This window comes from Odocoileus virginianus, chromosome 3, assembly GCF_023699985.2.
Source record: "Odocoileus virginianus isolate 20LAN1187 ecotype Illinois chromosome 3, Ovbor_1.2, whole genome shotgun sequence".
Classification (NCBI taxonomy): Eukaryota; Metazoa; Chordata; class Mammalia; order Artiodactyla; family Cervidae; genus Odocoileus; species Odocoileus virginianus.
Genome location: NC_069676.1, coordinates 48,945,327 through 48,961,311, shown reverse-complemented (window position 1 = coordinate 48,961,311; position 15,985 = coordinate 48,945,327). Strand labels below are relative to the sequence as shown.

At 41.2% G+C, this 15,985-nt stretch overlaps 2 protein-coding genes and 1 long non-coding RNA gene across 3 annotated transcripts; all 3 read left to right on the top strand.

The window, feature by feature from the left end:
• Positions 1 to 1,094: 1,094 nt before the first annotated feature.
• On the top strand, positions 1,095 to 3,768 carry LOC139034406 (uncharacterized). The gene is made up of 2 exons (XR_011486878.1): positions 1,095 to 1,543; positions 3,632 to 3,768. It is a non-coding gene; the product is annotated as an uncharacterized lncRNA (long non-coding RNA).
• TAF7 (TATA-box binding protein associated factor 7) lies at positions 1,537 to 3,534 on the top strand. Its single transcript, XM_020902910.2, has one exon. The coding sequence runs from the start codon at positions 1,974 to 1,976 to the stop codon at positions 3,021 to 3,023; it is 1,050 nt and encodes a 349-aa protein (XP_020758569.1). The 5' UTR covers positions 1,537 to 1,973; the 3' UTR covers positions 3,024 to 3,534.
• A 4,776-nt stretch (positions 3,769 to 8,544) lies between the features above and the next one.
• On the top strand, positions 8,545 to 10,153 carry LOC110143279 (mitochondrial ornithine transporter 2). The gene has a single exon (XM_020902911.2). The coding sequence runs from the start codon at positions 8,715 to 8,717 to the stop codon at positions 9,618 to 9,620; it is 906 nt and encodes a 301-aa protein (XP_020758570.1). The 5' UTR covers positions 8,545 to 8,714; the 3' UTR covers positions 9,621 to 10,153.
• Positions 10,154 to 15,985: the final 5,832 nt, after the last annotated feature.

The window sequence follows — 15,985 nt, the reverse complement described above, 5'->3', positions numbered from 1 at the left end:
CAAACCCCCACCTCCTAACAATTAGTAGGATCCTTGACTGGAGAGGAAATGTCTATCAAGTGACACTCTTTCATTTTAAGGCAATACAGAATGTATCATTAGAGGATTTAGATTATATTTATGTTCTTCAGATGGGTCAATTTTTTCATTCAGTTACCAAATAATTTTTATCTCCCACGTTTTGATATGAGGCACTGGGACCAGATGAGCACACGATTAGACTTCTAATTATCAGGGACCTTCCAGTCTTAGGAGAGGGAGACAATAAGTACAAAAGAAAGTGAAATTTCTATATGTTAATCACATTTTAAACGAATTCCCTTAAACTTACGATGCAGGTGTTGATATTTTAGAGAACAGAAATTGTAATTTTAATGATCGTGATGCTCTACCAAATTGATCCTATTAATAAATGGAAATGAACAGAAGTGAAAACTCTTACACTGTTAGTCCGAAGTACTATAAATCCATGTTAAGAATACCTGACCACCTAAAGAGGCAAGTAGAAAAGTTACCTGAACAGTAGAGGTGAATTTTTTTTAAATTCCAAACTAATTAAAAAATTATTGGCAAACTAGTGGCAGCGGATAATACTTCAGTTAAAGCTTAATCAGACCATTCGTCTTTCAGACAACGGTCCTAAATGAACACAGGCCTCTGGAAGAACACTACGTTCCCTGTTTACATTTATACCTACACCTAACACATTAAAAGAGAAATCACCCTTGTTGCCTCAGGAAGTCTCCAAAGCACAAACAGACCGTGAGTCACAGGTCCCCTAAGGACACTTTCACAAACACAGAATTACATAGTGGACAGCACGTCCTCATGCCACTGATTCGGGTACTTTAAAATCCACAGGCATGGTTAGTTATGAATTGTTTTATCGGCTCCAGATTTAAGAATATAGTCTGGGGAGACTCCGAGATGTTTCCAAAAACAAACACTATTTCCGCACGGACGCCCTATCTCCAGCAATCCACGGAAGCCTAGGAAGTAACCGGCCTCCGGCGAGCTGGTAAAAGCTCTGGCTTAGCAAAGGCAGGCGAAACCATCTTTCTTAGAATTGCTTTCTTTAAACACTTTCAAGGTAATAGCTATTTTTGAAACAAGATCGCCACCTTCTCGTAAAACCAAAATCTCGCGAGACAACAAGTCACGCCGAACGCCGTAATCTCGCGTTGCGCCTGCGCGCGCTGAAACGTCCTGCACTTCCGCCCAAGGCGTGCTGTCACTCACAGACTCCTCCAGTCCTGCGGCGTGACGTAACGCTTTCTTTTCCGCTGTGTTTGCAGCCCCGGACGGAGGCACGCCGAGCTGCGGAGTTGCAAAGTCTGGCGCTCGCAGCTGCGGGTCTGTGCGAGATTTCACGTTGCCGGTTCCGAGTCATTTCACCGATAATCAATAGCGGATCGCTTTGCCAAGTGCCGGGAAGAACAAAAGAATCAAGAAAGAGACGCTCGGCTCCCGGCGTTCTAGTTCTGAGTGGCTTTTCCCGCTCGTTCCTGTCCGAAGAATCTGGACTTATAATCGTCACTGGATTGTAAGTACCCGAGGCGAAGAGAGCTCACTACGCCCCGCATTTTGAATATCTTTGTTCCGGGACAGTTTGTGGTTTGGGCGTATCTGCTGAGCCTTACTTTCTGTGCCAAAAATCTTCCGTAGGAGCCGCCATTTGCTTTCTCTGCATTGTTCTGCAGCGGCATCTAGAGGTTGAAACTTGGCGTTACCGCTAATAGATTTAAATGGACATAACTGAATAAGGCAATGCATCAGTAACAACTGGTGTTGAGTCACGGCGTTTTAAGAAAGACTTGGGGCTTAATTAAAAACATGCTTAGCTGCTGTTCTACCTAGAACTCTTTGTAACTAAGGATTCAAGTTTATAAAAAACTGGTCTTTCTGGTGAAGTATCTGGAACTTTTCAGTGCAAAAAGTGGTTATTAGAGAAAGACAATTACAAAGAAATAAAAATGAGTAAGAGCAAAGACGATGCTCCTCATGAACTAGAGAGCCAGTTTATCTTACGCCTACCCCCGGAGTATGCCTCTACTGTGAGGCGGGCAGTACAGTCTGGCCATGTCAACTTGAAGGACAGACTGTCAATTGAGTTACACCCTGATGGGCGTCATGGAATTGTCAGAGTGGACCGAGTCCCTTTGGCCGCAAAATTGGTAGACCTGCCGTGTGTTATGGAGAGTTTGAAAACCATTGATAAAAAAACCTTTTACAAGACAGCTGATGTCTGTCAGATGCTTGTCTCTACAGTTGACGGTGATCTCTATCCTCCTGTGGAGGAACCAGTTGCTGCTGCTGATCCCAAAGCAAGCAAAAAGAAGGATAAGGACAAAGAGAAAAAATTTGTATGGAACCATGGAATTACTCTGCCTCTGAAAAATGTGAGAAAGAGAAGATTCCGTAAGACAGCAAAGAAGAAGTATATTGAGTCTCCAGATGTGGAAAAAGAAGTAAAGCGGTTGCTGAGCACAGATGCTGAAGCTGTCAGTACCCGCTGGGAAATAATTGCTGAAGATGAGACAAAAGAAACAGAAAATCAAGGCCTTGATATCTCTTCCCCAGGAATGTCTGGCCACAGGCAGGGCCATGACTCCTTAGAACATGATGAGCTTCGGGAGATATTCAATGACCTCAGCAGCAGCAGTGAAGATGAAGATGAGACACAGCATCAAGATGAAGAAGATATAAACATCATAGACACTGAAGAAGATCTGGAAAGGCAGCTACAGGACAAACTAAATGAATCGGATGAACAGCACCAAGAAAACGAGGGAACCAATCAGCTGGTTATGGGAATTCAGAAACAGATTGATAACATGAAAGGCAAGCTCCAAGAGACCCAGGACAGAGCAAAGCGACAGGAGGATCTCATCATGAAAGTGGAAAACCTGGCTCTCAAGAACAGATTTCAGGCTGTACTGGATGAACTGAAACAAAAGGAAGACCGGGAAAAGGAGCAGCTCAGCTCTTTGCAAGAAGAGCTAGAATCACTCCTAGAGAAGTGAGGAATGGTTTCATAGTTAATTTCATTGCTGTGAAATTCAATGCTGAGGTCAGCATTGAAAGAGAAAATTTTTTTGTTTTCATCGCTTGTAAAACTTTGTAGTAGTTCTCATTTTCCTCCACTGTCTTCTGTTGGATTTGTCTTGTGAATTTCTGTCTCATTTGTCTTTTGGAACCAGTTTGCTAGGTGTTTATCCCGTAGGAAGTAGGAATGTATAGACAGATAAATGTAGAGAAGTTGTAGGATTAGTGGAGTGAAAAGTTCAACTTAGTTATTAATCACAGCTTCATTGCAGGACTTTGTGGCTGTTTCTCTGTTTAGAAGCTTCCATTGCTACTCTCTGATGACATCTGAAGTAAATCAGAGTCTAGTCTGGAGGCCGTAAAGTTTGTTTGCATATGTTTTTTGATGCTATAGCTAATTTTCCAGCTATTCAAAGCAATTTTTCATATTTTTGCATTGCAAGTCATTTCATAACGTTCAACAATAAATCAAGTTGTTTCACTTTATAATGTGTCTTGCTCTTTTAGGGGTAGTGGATATTATCCTCTTCTGAAGTGGTTTCCTGGTGGGGTTTAATAGATTGACCAGTTGGATTCTGTTTTGTAGGAAAAGAAGCATTTATCTTCGATTTTAAGAAGAGAACACAGCAAGGGCAAAGAAATCGGGCAGTATCACCTTTACATTATGTTTCCAATCCACCTGCTCCATTCGGAGGTTAGGAAATAAAGAGCTTTCCTAAACTATCCAAATGTTTTTTCCAGCCTGATCTCCCGTTCTCCCACTGTTTTCAGTCCTGAGCTTATTTACATTTCTTTTTTCAAGGAGTTTAATTACTCCTCTTCCTCTGTAATAGTCTACTGGGATAAGTACTATTATGCACCTGTTGTACCAGAGTCTTAAGTTACCTGTTGCTCATATCCTTACTAAGCTGTTAATTCACTGGGATTAGGCATTTTGCCTTGTTAGTCACTGTAAAGAAGAGTAAAGCAGTTAAAATCATAAGGTCAGGTGTTGTAGTGCCTGAGTTGAGTGATCTTGGGCAAGTAAATTAATCTGTTTGCTTCAATTTCCTCATCTCTACAGTGGCGATGATAATATCATCTACCTCGGGACCCTTGATTTTGGCTATTGAGTTAATATATATAAAGGATTTGAGAACAATTCCTGGAATAGAAGCAAATTATTGCCTGTTTTCTAGTCAGGCATTACAAACTTGAATGAAAGAGTGATCAAAATGGTAGAAAAGTGTATGAAGAAACTTTTAAATGTTGACTGATTTCAAATTAAAGAATCATTCTAAATCAAAGCTTAAACTACAGCAGGAACATGGTTTCCAATATGTACATCTACAGCATAAGCATACTGAGTTTACTGTAGCTTTGTTTTTTTGTTAGATTTATTTATGGTTTTGCATAAATATAAAGCATAATGAAGAGTAATTATCTGTTACATAAACTTCAAAAGAGAAAAACTTCATTTCCCTTCATGTAAACCCAGAGTTTCCAAAAAAGACTCACTTTTCTCACAGCTCCCTTGTCTGATGAGTGTGATATAAAGTTGGGCTACAATTTTTAATATTTCTCTGAGTTTGTGAACAGAAATTGAATTTTTAAAAAAAGTTTAAAATACAGATAAAAGACTAACTGAATGTTTAAATGGTCCTATCCAAGCAGCTGGAGGCAAGACAATAGGCCAAATGGAAGGGCTGTTTGAAAGACTGTCACATTTACATATGTGGTGCTGACACAAGTATGCAGGGACAGCTAAAAAAGACCGTATATATCATCTGTCCTTTGGTTAATGGCTATAGCTACTGTTTTAAACAATATACTTTTATATAAAAAGGAATTTGTATAATTCCAGAAAAGTCAACTTAAGGATTAATATTAATTCAACAAAGAATCTTGTCATAGGCAATTTTCTTATTTACTAATTGATTAAGTATTTTCTCTAAATATCTATAAAGCTCTGTAGCAATTAAACGGTTAGACATCTAAGTATTGCTGAGTAAAAACCTTATGTTTAGCCTTTGGAAGGAAATGGTCACAAACCTGATAACCTGATATAATATTACTCTATTAGCAACAAGAAGGCCTTAAAGAGATTTAAGGAAAATAATTTTTAATGCTTCAATGCAAATGGAATACACACTGATTAAATACAATTCAATGTTCTTTTCAGAGCAGCTAACTCTACATCACCAGTGTTTCAAATTGGAACCTTGAGGCTAGTTAATGCCACACTCAGCACTTGTCCACTGTTGTTCACTGCCTTGTATTCTCGTTATTTGTGTATTTGTTGGTCTCCCCACTAGATTATACGCTCCTGTGGGCAGGGACTGTTTCTTTTTCATCTTTGTATCTTTCATGGCACCTAACACAGTGCTTTGCACATAGTAGTCATTCAATGTCTGTTAAATAAAGGTATTAGTGTTCAAATTAAAAAAAAAAAAAAAAAAGACTAACTGAAAATTGTAAGCAATGCCGACATTTTACAAATTTTACTCACTCCCCTATTGCTAGTCATTTAGGTTCTGTTTTAAATTTGCTATTACACAGAATGCTGCAATAAGCATATCACTGTGGCCTCCATTTTTCATTGCATTTATAGATTAGGTACATGGAGTCTTTATGTTCAGTTCTAAATGTCATAAAGCCTAGACATTTTTAACTTATAGATCAAATGTTTGAGATGAAAAATTGAGACAAATTGTGACAAAGCAAGTCTCTGAAGGACTGTGTCTTGAACTCTGCTTTTTATCTCTTAGTATCCAGTAAGAATTCTGTGTAAAAACACAGACTAGGAAAACTGCTCATCACACAGGAAGTATAGATGTTGGCCTTTCTGTATTACAGATGCTCAGCTCTTTCACACTACAGAGCTTTACTTTTATTACACTTATATTTCCCTTTTTCTGGGACAGTCTAGATAATCTCATGGCTAGCTTTTTGTTACTCAGCCCTCAGCTCAGACTTTACTTTCTCTGGTAAACCTACCTGGCTACTCGGATATCTAGGGAACATGTGATGTGGGTATGCATCTTCTTAAGAGTGATGATCCTCACTGAAAATCTGGAAATTTCATTGCCATTATTTTCCATGTGTGTTTAGGAGTACGTGTGCTTAAATTTAAAACAAGCATCATAATTTTGATTAAGTTAGAATCAGGAAAAAATGGTTTCAGATGGTTAAGACTGCCTTTTGGGCAGTGTTACAGTATATTCTGTAAACAGTATATACAGTACAGGTCCAAGTCCAGCTGTTTAGTATATTTTATGGAACTTGAGCTCTGGCTGTAATTGTACAACTGTGTTTGACTGTTCAATGAAGTTACAGACCATTTCTCTATTAATGCCCACATGATCCCTGGCACTGATTACTAATTTGGTTTTTCCAAAACACACATATATATGAACTTAATGCAGAAGCAGTTAATGATTTACTGCAGTAACCTCCATCTCTTGTGTTTGTAAAAACTCAGTATGTGCTTTAAACAAAATTTTAAAATAGAAAAATTTATTTAAAAATAAAAAAACAACCATATGTCATTAATGGACAGTTTTAAAAGCCAAAACATTTAAAAAAAACTCAAAATATGATAGGACTAAAACAAATTTTTTTCTAGTTTAAAATGGCACATTGTTCTTGTGAATCTCTTCTCTCTCCCAGAAAGCCTGCTGATACAGTAGCCGCTAAGGGAAAGAACAGTGGGTGAGACCGCAGGGGGTGAGATGTCAGTGACAGTGATGTCAATCTGTTTCGATAAGGCCAAAGCAGGTGAAGAAATGATTAGTTCAGAGGTGGCAGAAAGTTTCATGCTAAATGTCTACAAGGAGCTATACCAAGGAGAAACAAACCCACTTGACATAGACACTGCGAGGCTGGCCGTTTGTGCAGGCCGTTTCCAAGGAAAAGGGAAGGTGTGCAAGTCCAAGTTCAGGGACTTCCCTGGAGGTCCCAGTGGTTAGGATTCCAGCTTCCACTGCGGAGGGCACAGATTAGATCCCTGGTGGGGGAGCTAAGATCCCACAGGCCCGGCAATGCAGCCAAATAATAAAGGTCTGTGTTCAGAGCGGTTGGATGTCCAGGAACCTTATCTCACGCGAGGAAGCCAGATGACTTCCTTACCCATCCCACAGAAGCAAAGTTTATTTTATGGGTAAACTGAACTAAAGAAGGCCCAGATGAAGGCTGGGTTCTACAGCATTTAAACAAGGAAATGGTGTGAAAGTCTTTTCTGATTGCAGAATGTCATCCCTCTTCTCCCATTTGGTCTCTTTACATCAGTACTCAAGGCGTACACTGCCCCCCTCCCCCATCCCCCAGACATATTGGAAGACTGGAAGATTATTCTCTGAAGAAACCATGTGGTACCGGGGAAATCAGGTACACTTGGGCACTCTAAAGGAAAGACCAGGTCACTATTTTCTACAGCAATGAAGTCTACCTGATGACAAACACTATCCATGCACCATCTGCTTTTAGATGCCTCACTTTAAAATATTAGCTGATAGCCAAAGGATCAAAGAAAGCTTTCAAAATGAATCATTTAAGCACACTTTCTGCCCTCTCCCCATTTTGTTTTTAACCCCCAAAGTAAAATACCGCCAAGGGCTTAGAACGTTAACTTTAAGAGCATTGGTTTCAACGCTGGGATTATAAGCATCTGGGAGGAAAAAGTGTCCTGGCAGCGGTACCCTCACTGATGCTCCAAACCACATCTTGCCTCCTAGGTCTGTGGTCAATTACACCCAGCACTTCTGTTGCACAAAGCTGCATGGCTCCTCAACGAGAGCCCGGAAGCACCAGAACCACACAGCTCTTTTATATCAACTTTCTTAGCTATATATAAATATCTCTTTTCCAAGACGATTGTATAAGGCCGTATCCTACCTCTAGAAATAATAAGGGCTCTGTGTCCACTAGCGCGCAGGGATCTAGGCCCAGAGCCTCGGCGATGTTGCCAGGAAATAAGGCTTCTGTCCGCCTCAGGCCTCCCTTTCTGGAGAGAGGCGCGGCTGTCGCCACTTTTGCGGAGGCGCCGTTCCTCTCCCGAGGCGATTGAGGGTTTTCTGATCATAGGATAGATACACCGACAGTCAGGTAACAACCCCCGGCCCCCAACCCGTGTTTGTTTGTTTTCTCTTATAAACCTTTGTCTCTAAAGATTGACCCTTTGACTCCGGGCTCGATCAACTGGGAGCACCTCCCATTTTGTTTGGCCGAGTAGAAAATGCCAGGCGGGGTAGGGAGGGGGTCTAGCCGAATGGGAAGGCTTTTCTTCCTTCGCTGCCGCAGCGCCTAGAGTTTCTGCCCCTAATCGCAGGAATTTATCGAATAGCTTTCAACTGCTGTATTGTGATTCATTTGAAGTGTTTATCTAGTCCGTCCTCGAGCCCGCGGGCGCTGGGACGGCCTGGCTGAGTGGAGCTAACAGGCGGCGGAGCTAACAGACTGCCGCGTCGGGGGTCTGGAAGCGGCGGTCGCCGGGCGCGAGAAGAGGCGCGCGCTGGGCCACCGCCGGGGGTTAGCGCTGGGTCACCGTGTGCGCGGAGGGCGGCCAGAGGCCTAATCGGGTTAAGCGGCTACTTCCGCCGGGGAGAGACAGCCAAGAGTAGGGAGTGGGATACAGGACGCCAGTCTTAAACTCCAGAGAGTGGCCTTCCGCGGAGACCGGCGGGTGGGAGAACATGAAGTCCAGTCCTGCTATCCAGGCTGCCATCGACCTCACCGCGGGGGCCCTGGGGGGCACAGCGTGCGTCCTGACCGGTCAGCCCTTCGACACTATGAAGGTGAAGATGCAGACATTCCCCGGCCTGTACAGGGGCCTCACCGACTGTGCCCTGAAGACCTACTCCCAGGTGGGCTTGCGGGGCTTCTACAAGGGGACCGGCCCCGCGCTGATGGCCTACGTCGCCGAGAACTCGGTCCTCTTCATGTGCTACGGCTTCTGCCAACAGTTCGTTAGGAAAGTGGCTGGACTGGATGAGCAGGCGAAGCTGAATGATCTGCAGACTGCGGCCGCGGGTTCCATCGCCTCAGCGTTTGCCGCGCTGGCCCTGTGCCCCACGGAGCTCGTGAAGTGCCGACTGCAGACCATGCATGAACTGGAGGTGTCAGGGAGGATAGCAAAAAGCCATGATACAGTTTGGTCCGTCGTGAAGAGTATCCTTAGAAAGGATGGCCCCTGGGGCTTCTACCACGGACTCACGAGTACTCTTTTTCAAGTAGTACCAGGCTATTTCTTCTTCTTCGGTGGCTATGAACTGAGTCGATCGTTTTTTGCCTCGGGGGGGTCAAAAGATGAACTAGGCCCTGTCCCCTTGATGTTAAGTGGTGGAATTGCTGGCATTTGCCTTTGGTTTGTCATATACCCCGTGGATTGTATCAAATCCAGAATTCAGGTTCTTTCCATGTTTGGAAAACAGACAGGATTCATCAGAACTCTTTTAAGTGTTGTGAGAACCGAAGGAATAGCAGCTTTATATTCTGGTCTGAAAGCTACTCTGATTCGAGCGTTTCCTGCCAATGCAGCACTATTTTTGGCTTATGAATACAGCAGGAAAATGATGATGAGCCAGTTTGAAGCATACTGAAGTATCTTGGTGAGTCTGCATCCAAGTACAAGCCTTTGGGAACTGTAACTCAGTTTCATGAAGTTCTAGACCAATGTGGTATTATTTTTGATTTCTTGGGAGCTTTGTTTTTGTCTTCCTTTCTTATACTCTTAAACTTTATGGAAGAAACTTCATTTTATATCATATAGTTTCAGTCCATAATTGTATTCAAATAGAAAAGTTGCTGCTCTTATGTTTGGTGAGATACACAGAGTGAGTGGGCGGCCCTAGGTACCTAATCTGAAAAGCTAAATATAGTTGGGGGAAAAAGAATTATAGTTGAGTTTTTGCATAAATCTGCATATGTACGTGCAGTTTGGTTGGTTATGTGTTGTGTGAATTAAATAGAGCTTGGTTCCTGTGTTTAACCTTATGCCACAAGAAAAAACCTAGTTAAGCATGTTTCTGAAGGTGCTTATAAATGATTGCTTAATCCACTCAAGATGTAGGGTCTCTGGAAAACTCTGCTTAACAGTTGCACTGTTCTAGCCAATTAAAGTTTTTAAAAAGTTTTTGTGTGGTGCTTGAAAAACAAAATATCCATCTACAATTTTTTTGCATCTACAATGATTTATTTTTTTATTTTTTACTGAGGTAACTGATTTATAGTGTTATATTTCTATTTCTATGTACCCTACAACATGCTCACTGCCAAAAATTTATTTTTTCTTTCATTATCATATAATTGATTCCCTTTATCCAGTTTGTCTTCCTCCTTCACCCTCTCCCCCCCCCCCCCCCATAACCACTACCCTGTTCTCTGTAATTATGTTTGTTTGGTTTGGTTTTGGGTTGTTCATTTATTATGGATTTTGTTTGTTTATTAGTTTTTCATATTCCACATATGAATGAAGTCATATGGTATTTGTCTTTCTCTGTCTGACTTATTTCACTTAATACCTTCAAGGTCCATCCATGTTGATGCAGATGGCAAGATTTTATCTTTTTTTCTCATCTAGATTTTTAAGAGGAGAATATACTTGCATACTGATGTGGCTTCCACATTTGTTAAAGTTTAGGGTAGGCATCCCAGATTTCCCCAAGATTGCTCTACTCTGAAAATAATGCTACTCATTTTCAAAGTGGGATCATATTCCATACTCTTAGGTGTGGCTTAGTTAGGCATTAGGTCTCTGGGAAGTAGCCTGGCCTCTGTATCAAATTTCCTTCCTCTTCTCTTCCAAAGAGCTTCCCCTCTGCTCCACTTTAGACTGAAATAGTGGTGAAGAATGGAGCTGTGCGTCTTTGCTTTGATGAAGACCCATGTAGCTGACAACAGTTCTTAGCCTCCAGTCTCAGGGTCCTGGGCTGGGAAGGATTCCAGGATGTACTGTTGGCCCATTTAGGGGTTATTGATCCCCTTTGGGGGGGCTTCCCTGGTGGCTAATGGTAAAGAATCTTCCTGCAATGCAGGAAACCCGAGTTCGATCCCTGGGTAGAGAAGATTCCCTGGAGAAGAGAGTAGCTACCCATTCCAGTGTTCTTGCCTGGAGTATTCCATGGACAGACGATTGTCCTTGGATCATTCATTGTCCTCTCTGCTCCACCAGTGAGAAACCTTTCCAGGGAAAAGAGTGCAAAAGCCATGAGAACTTTTTGTTCCCTGATGGTGATCAAGTGATATTACCAGTGGATGAATGAAGTCCTCTCCTCTCGAACAGAACTAGACAAAACTTAAGTGTTTGCAGTCCACAGTGATTAATGTTAGAGCTGACCCATTCTGAAGCTTACCTGAGCATCCATAACTCCTAGTCATTTTTTTTTTTACAGTGTTGGAACTTTCTAAATTTTGTACTGGTCATCTGTGAATTTTACTGGTGATTATACATAAGACCTTACAAAACAATGAAACATTAAAAACAACTTTATTAAACTATACCATATGTGTGTATATAGGCACTAACAAAAATCAAAATGACATAGTTCATCTGACCCCTACACGCTTGTGCATCTGTTCTTTGGCCCTATGGTGTAAGAGGGTCATTCTTACTAAAGTAAGCCTCACATTTCCTTGCTGATTCAAGACCAGCAGAGTCACTCTCCGTAAGAAGTGTTTTTAAGCAGTTTGTAAAGCTGAAAACTGGCAGGTTCCCATGTTAATGATCTTCCATAGCATGTGTGTAAATCACTGCTGGTGAAATGTACATCTGGTGTGGAATCCCCAGTTTCCTTCAGCTTTTTGCTGTCTATCAAGTTTCCATGGTAACTAGCCATATTGCCATAGGCAAAAGGGTCAGGGTGATGGATGTTGACAAACAGGGGCTGTGGCAGACATCTGGGGAAGGGATGCTCAGTGTCATGTCTGGTGTGCCCCAGAGTGATGGCTGGTCTTCCATTTGCTTTTTCTTTGAAAGAAAACCATTTTTCTATTTCTGAGTTATTTATATATTTAAGTTACATATGTTACATACATAAGTGGTCAGTAGCCACTTAGCGAGGCTTTATTCAAGCAGGTCTTCATTAAAGCAGGAAAGAGAACAGGAATGACTTCCGCAGGAAGTGGACCTTTCAGAGGCTCCAGGCCCCTGCGCAGCATCCATGGGCTGGTCTCGATTAGCTCTGTTGTCAGTGGACCTTTTCACATGTTGTCCATTAAAGGTTTAACTAAAGATCTTCAATAGAAATCATTTGAGACAAGCAAGAGTGCTTGGGAGTAAGGAATTGAAACCTAAGTCAGAATTGTTTTCTACTCTTTGCTTAATTCATGGTTCAATATTGAGGTACAATTTGTAGCACTTCAGACTTGTTCTCAGAGAAAAATATAGTAACTTGAAATATTGTGCTTAAAGAAATTTGAGTCATTAAATTATTTACCTAAATTGAAGTATTTATTGAATTTACACCATTTACAGTATACTATTTGAGCTCTGGGGATTCAGATGTTAATGGTCTGGTTTCTGTTCTTAAGGATTTGATGGGGAAAAAAAAGGATCTGATGGTCTAGATGTTTTACAGTCAAAAGAGTGATTTTCTAGAATACAGTTTAGAACAGAAGATTAGCATCCAAATTATATGCGTGTGTGTGTGTGTGTGTGTAAAGTCAGTGATGTGTGTGTGTGTAAAATCTTTTCTTTAATTGTGTTTTTGTCTTTATATTGTGGTTTCTGTCATTTAAATTACTTCCATGGTATTTCCTTCTTTTCTCAGAACCCTAGCTTTATTGAGATATAAATGACAGATAACATTTTGCTTGTTTAAGGTATACAATGTGATGCTTTGATATATATGTTTATTGTGAAATGATTATGACAATCAGGTTAATAATGTCATAATGACATTATTATGTAATTATTAGTAATGTCTATTACTAATGTCTATTCAGTTTGGTTCAATCGCTCAGTCCTGTCTGACTCTTTGCAACCCCATGAACCTGAACCGCAGCATGCCAGGCCTCCCTGTCCATCACCAACTCCCAGAGTCCACCCAAACCCATGTCCACTGGGTCGGTGGTGCCATCCAACCATCTCATCTTCTGTCATCCCCTTCTCCTCCTGCCCTCAATCTTTCCCAGCATCAGGGTCTTTTCAAATGAGTCAGCTCTTCGCATCAGGTGGCCAAAGTATTGGAGTTTCAGCTTCAGCATCAGTCCTTCCAATGAACACCCAGGACTGATCTCCTTTAGGATGGACTGGTTGGATCTCCTTGCAGTCCAAGGGACTGTCAAGAGTCTTCTCCAACACCACAGTTCAAAAGTATCAATTCTTTGGCTCAGCTTTCTTTATAGTCCAACTCTCACATCCATACATGACCACTAGAAAAACCATAGCCTTGACTAGACAGACCTTTGTTGACAAAGTGATGTCTCTGCTTTTTAATATGCTGTATAGGTTAGTCATAATTTCCTTCCAAGGAGTAAGTGTCTTTTAATTTCATGGCTTCAATCACCATCTGCAGTGATTTTGGAGCCCAGAAAAATAAAGTCAGCCACTGTTTCTACTGTTTCCCCATCTATTTGCCATGAAGTGAAGGGACCGGATGCCATGATCTTAGCTTTCTGAATGTTGAGCTTTAAGCCAACTTTTTCACTCTCCTCTTTCACTTTCATCAAGAGGCTCTTTAGTTCTTCTTCACTTTCTGCCATAGGGGTGGTGTCATCTGCATATCTGAGGTTAATGATATTTCTCCCAGCAGTCTTGATTCCAGCTTGTGCTTCCTCCAGCCCAGTGTTTCTCATGATGTACTCTGCATATAAGTTAAATAAGCAGGGTGACAATATGCAGCCTTGACGTACTCCTTTTCCTATTTGGAACCAGTCTGTTGGTCCATGTCCAGTTCTAACTGTTGCTTCCTGACCTGCATACAGATTTCTCAAGAGGCAGGTCAGGTGTTCTGGTATTCCCATTTCTTTCAGAATTTTCCACAGTTTATTGTGATCCACACAGTCAAAGGCTTTGGCATAGTCAATAAAGCAGAAATAGATGTTTTTCTGGAACTCTCTTGCTTTTTTGATGATCCAGAGGATGTTGACAATTTGATCTCTGGTTCCTCTGCCTTTTCTAAAACCAGCTTGAACATCTGGAAGTTCATGGTTCACATATTGCTGAAGCCTGGCTTGAGAATTTTGAGCATTACTTTACCAGTGTGTGAGATGAGTGCAATTGTGCAGTAGTTTGAGCATTCTTTGGCATTGCCTTTCTTTGGGATTGGAATGAAAACTGACCTTTTCCAAGCCTGTGGCCACTGCTGAGTTTTCCAAATGTCCTGACATAGTGAGTATTAGTAATGTCTATTACCTCACAGATTACTATTTATTCATTACTATTATTTGAGGTAAAATGGTATATTTTTTTTTACAGGTACACACTGATTAATTTATTTACTTATTTTGGCTGCACTGGGTCTTCATTGCTATACTCGGCTTTCTCTGGTTTCGAAGAACAGGCGCTGCTCTCTAGCTGTGGTGTGTGGGCTTCTCAGTGCAGTGGCTTCTCTTGTTGCAGAGCACGGGCTTCACTAGCTGTGGCACAGGGGCTTATTAGCTATGAACACTGGCCTTACAGCGTTCAGGCTTCAGCAGTTGCAGCTCGAGCGCTCTAGAGAGCTTCAGTAGTTGTGGTGCATGTGGTGCATGCGGTGCAGTTGCTCCTTGGCATGTGGAATCTTTCCAGACCAGGGATCGAAACCTGTGGCCCCTGCCTTGGCAGGTGGATTCTTATCCACTGTGCCACCAGGAAAGCCCCAAGATGATGTTTATTTCTAAGGTTTACATTGGTCAAATCCATATGTCTGACGCCTAGCCTTATTTTAAATGTTACTTTCACAAGATATAAATTTACCCCTCAACTTTAAATTTTTTTTTCATTGAAGTATAGTTAACTTACAATGTTGTGTTAGTTTCAAGTGTATGGCAAAGTGATTTAGTTATGCATATATGTGTGTGTACATATATGTACTTTTTCAGATTCTTTTCTTTTATAGGTTATTTCAAGTACTGAGTATAGTCTTCTGTGCTATGCAGTAGGTCCTTATTTTTTACCAGTTTTATATATAGTAGTGTGTATATGTTAATCCAAAACTTCTAATTTATCTCTCTGCCATTGCTTTCTGATAGCCACAAGTCTGTGTGAATCTCTTTGTTTTGTAAATAAGTTCACTTGTATCATGTTTTTAGATTCCACAAATAAATGATATCATGTGATATTTGTCTTTCTCTGTCTGACTTCACTAAATGTGATAAACTGTAAACCTCTCCATGTTGCTGCAAAAGGCATTATTTCATTTTTTTTAAGGGGCATTTAGATTGTTTTCGTGTCTTGGCTATTGTAAATAGTGTTGCTATGAATACTGGGGTGCATATGTATCATTTCAAATTAGAGTTTTCTCTGGTATCCCTCAAATTTTTTTTTAGCCATATTTTCTGGCTTGCAGGCTCTTAGTTCCCTACCAGGGATTGAACCTGGGCCACAACAGTGAAAATGCTGAGTCCTAACCACTGGGCATGGGCCACAGAATTAGCTGGTACTCCTCAACTTTGAAATATCTTATCCCTTTGGTACATTTATTATACCCTTTGGTCTACTGTCAGGGCCAGATGGTCTGCATCTTGCAATGCTACAGTGATACTCTATCTAGAAATTCATTCTCTGTTCCAACTTTCATGGGATACGAAATACCAAGCTATAGCAGTTAGGTATCAGAAGGATCATATCTGGCCATGGAGTTCAGTTCCCTGTACTCCACGTGGAGCAAACCTCAGCATTTTCTTGAATTAAACAAGAAAACGTCCCCAAGATGTTCAATTTGGAAGAAGCGTAGGTTCTTTTTCTTCTGGCCCAGATCTCTAAGAAGGAGTGATAATTATTATCAGGAAGTTGTTACATAAAACAGTCACAGGTTTTTTTTTT

Coding starts and splice junctions, on each gene's coding strand:
- TAF7 (XM_020902910.2), top strand. CDS start 1,974: ATGAGTAAGAGCAAAGACGATGCTCCTCATGAACTAGAGAGCCAGTTT.
- LOC110143279 (XM_020902911.2), top strand. CDS start 8,715: ATGAAGTCCAGTCCTGCTATCCAGGCTGCCATCGACCTCACCGCGGGG.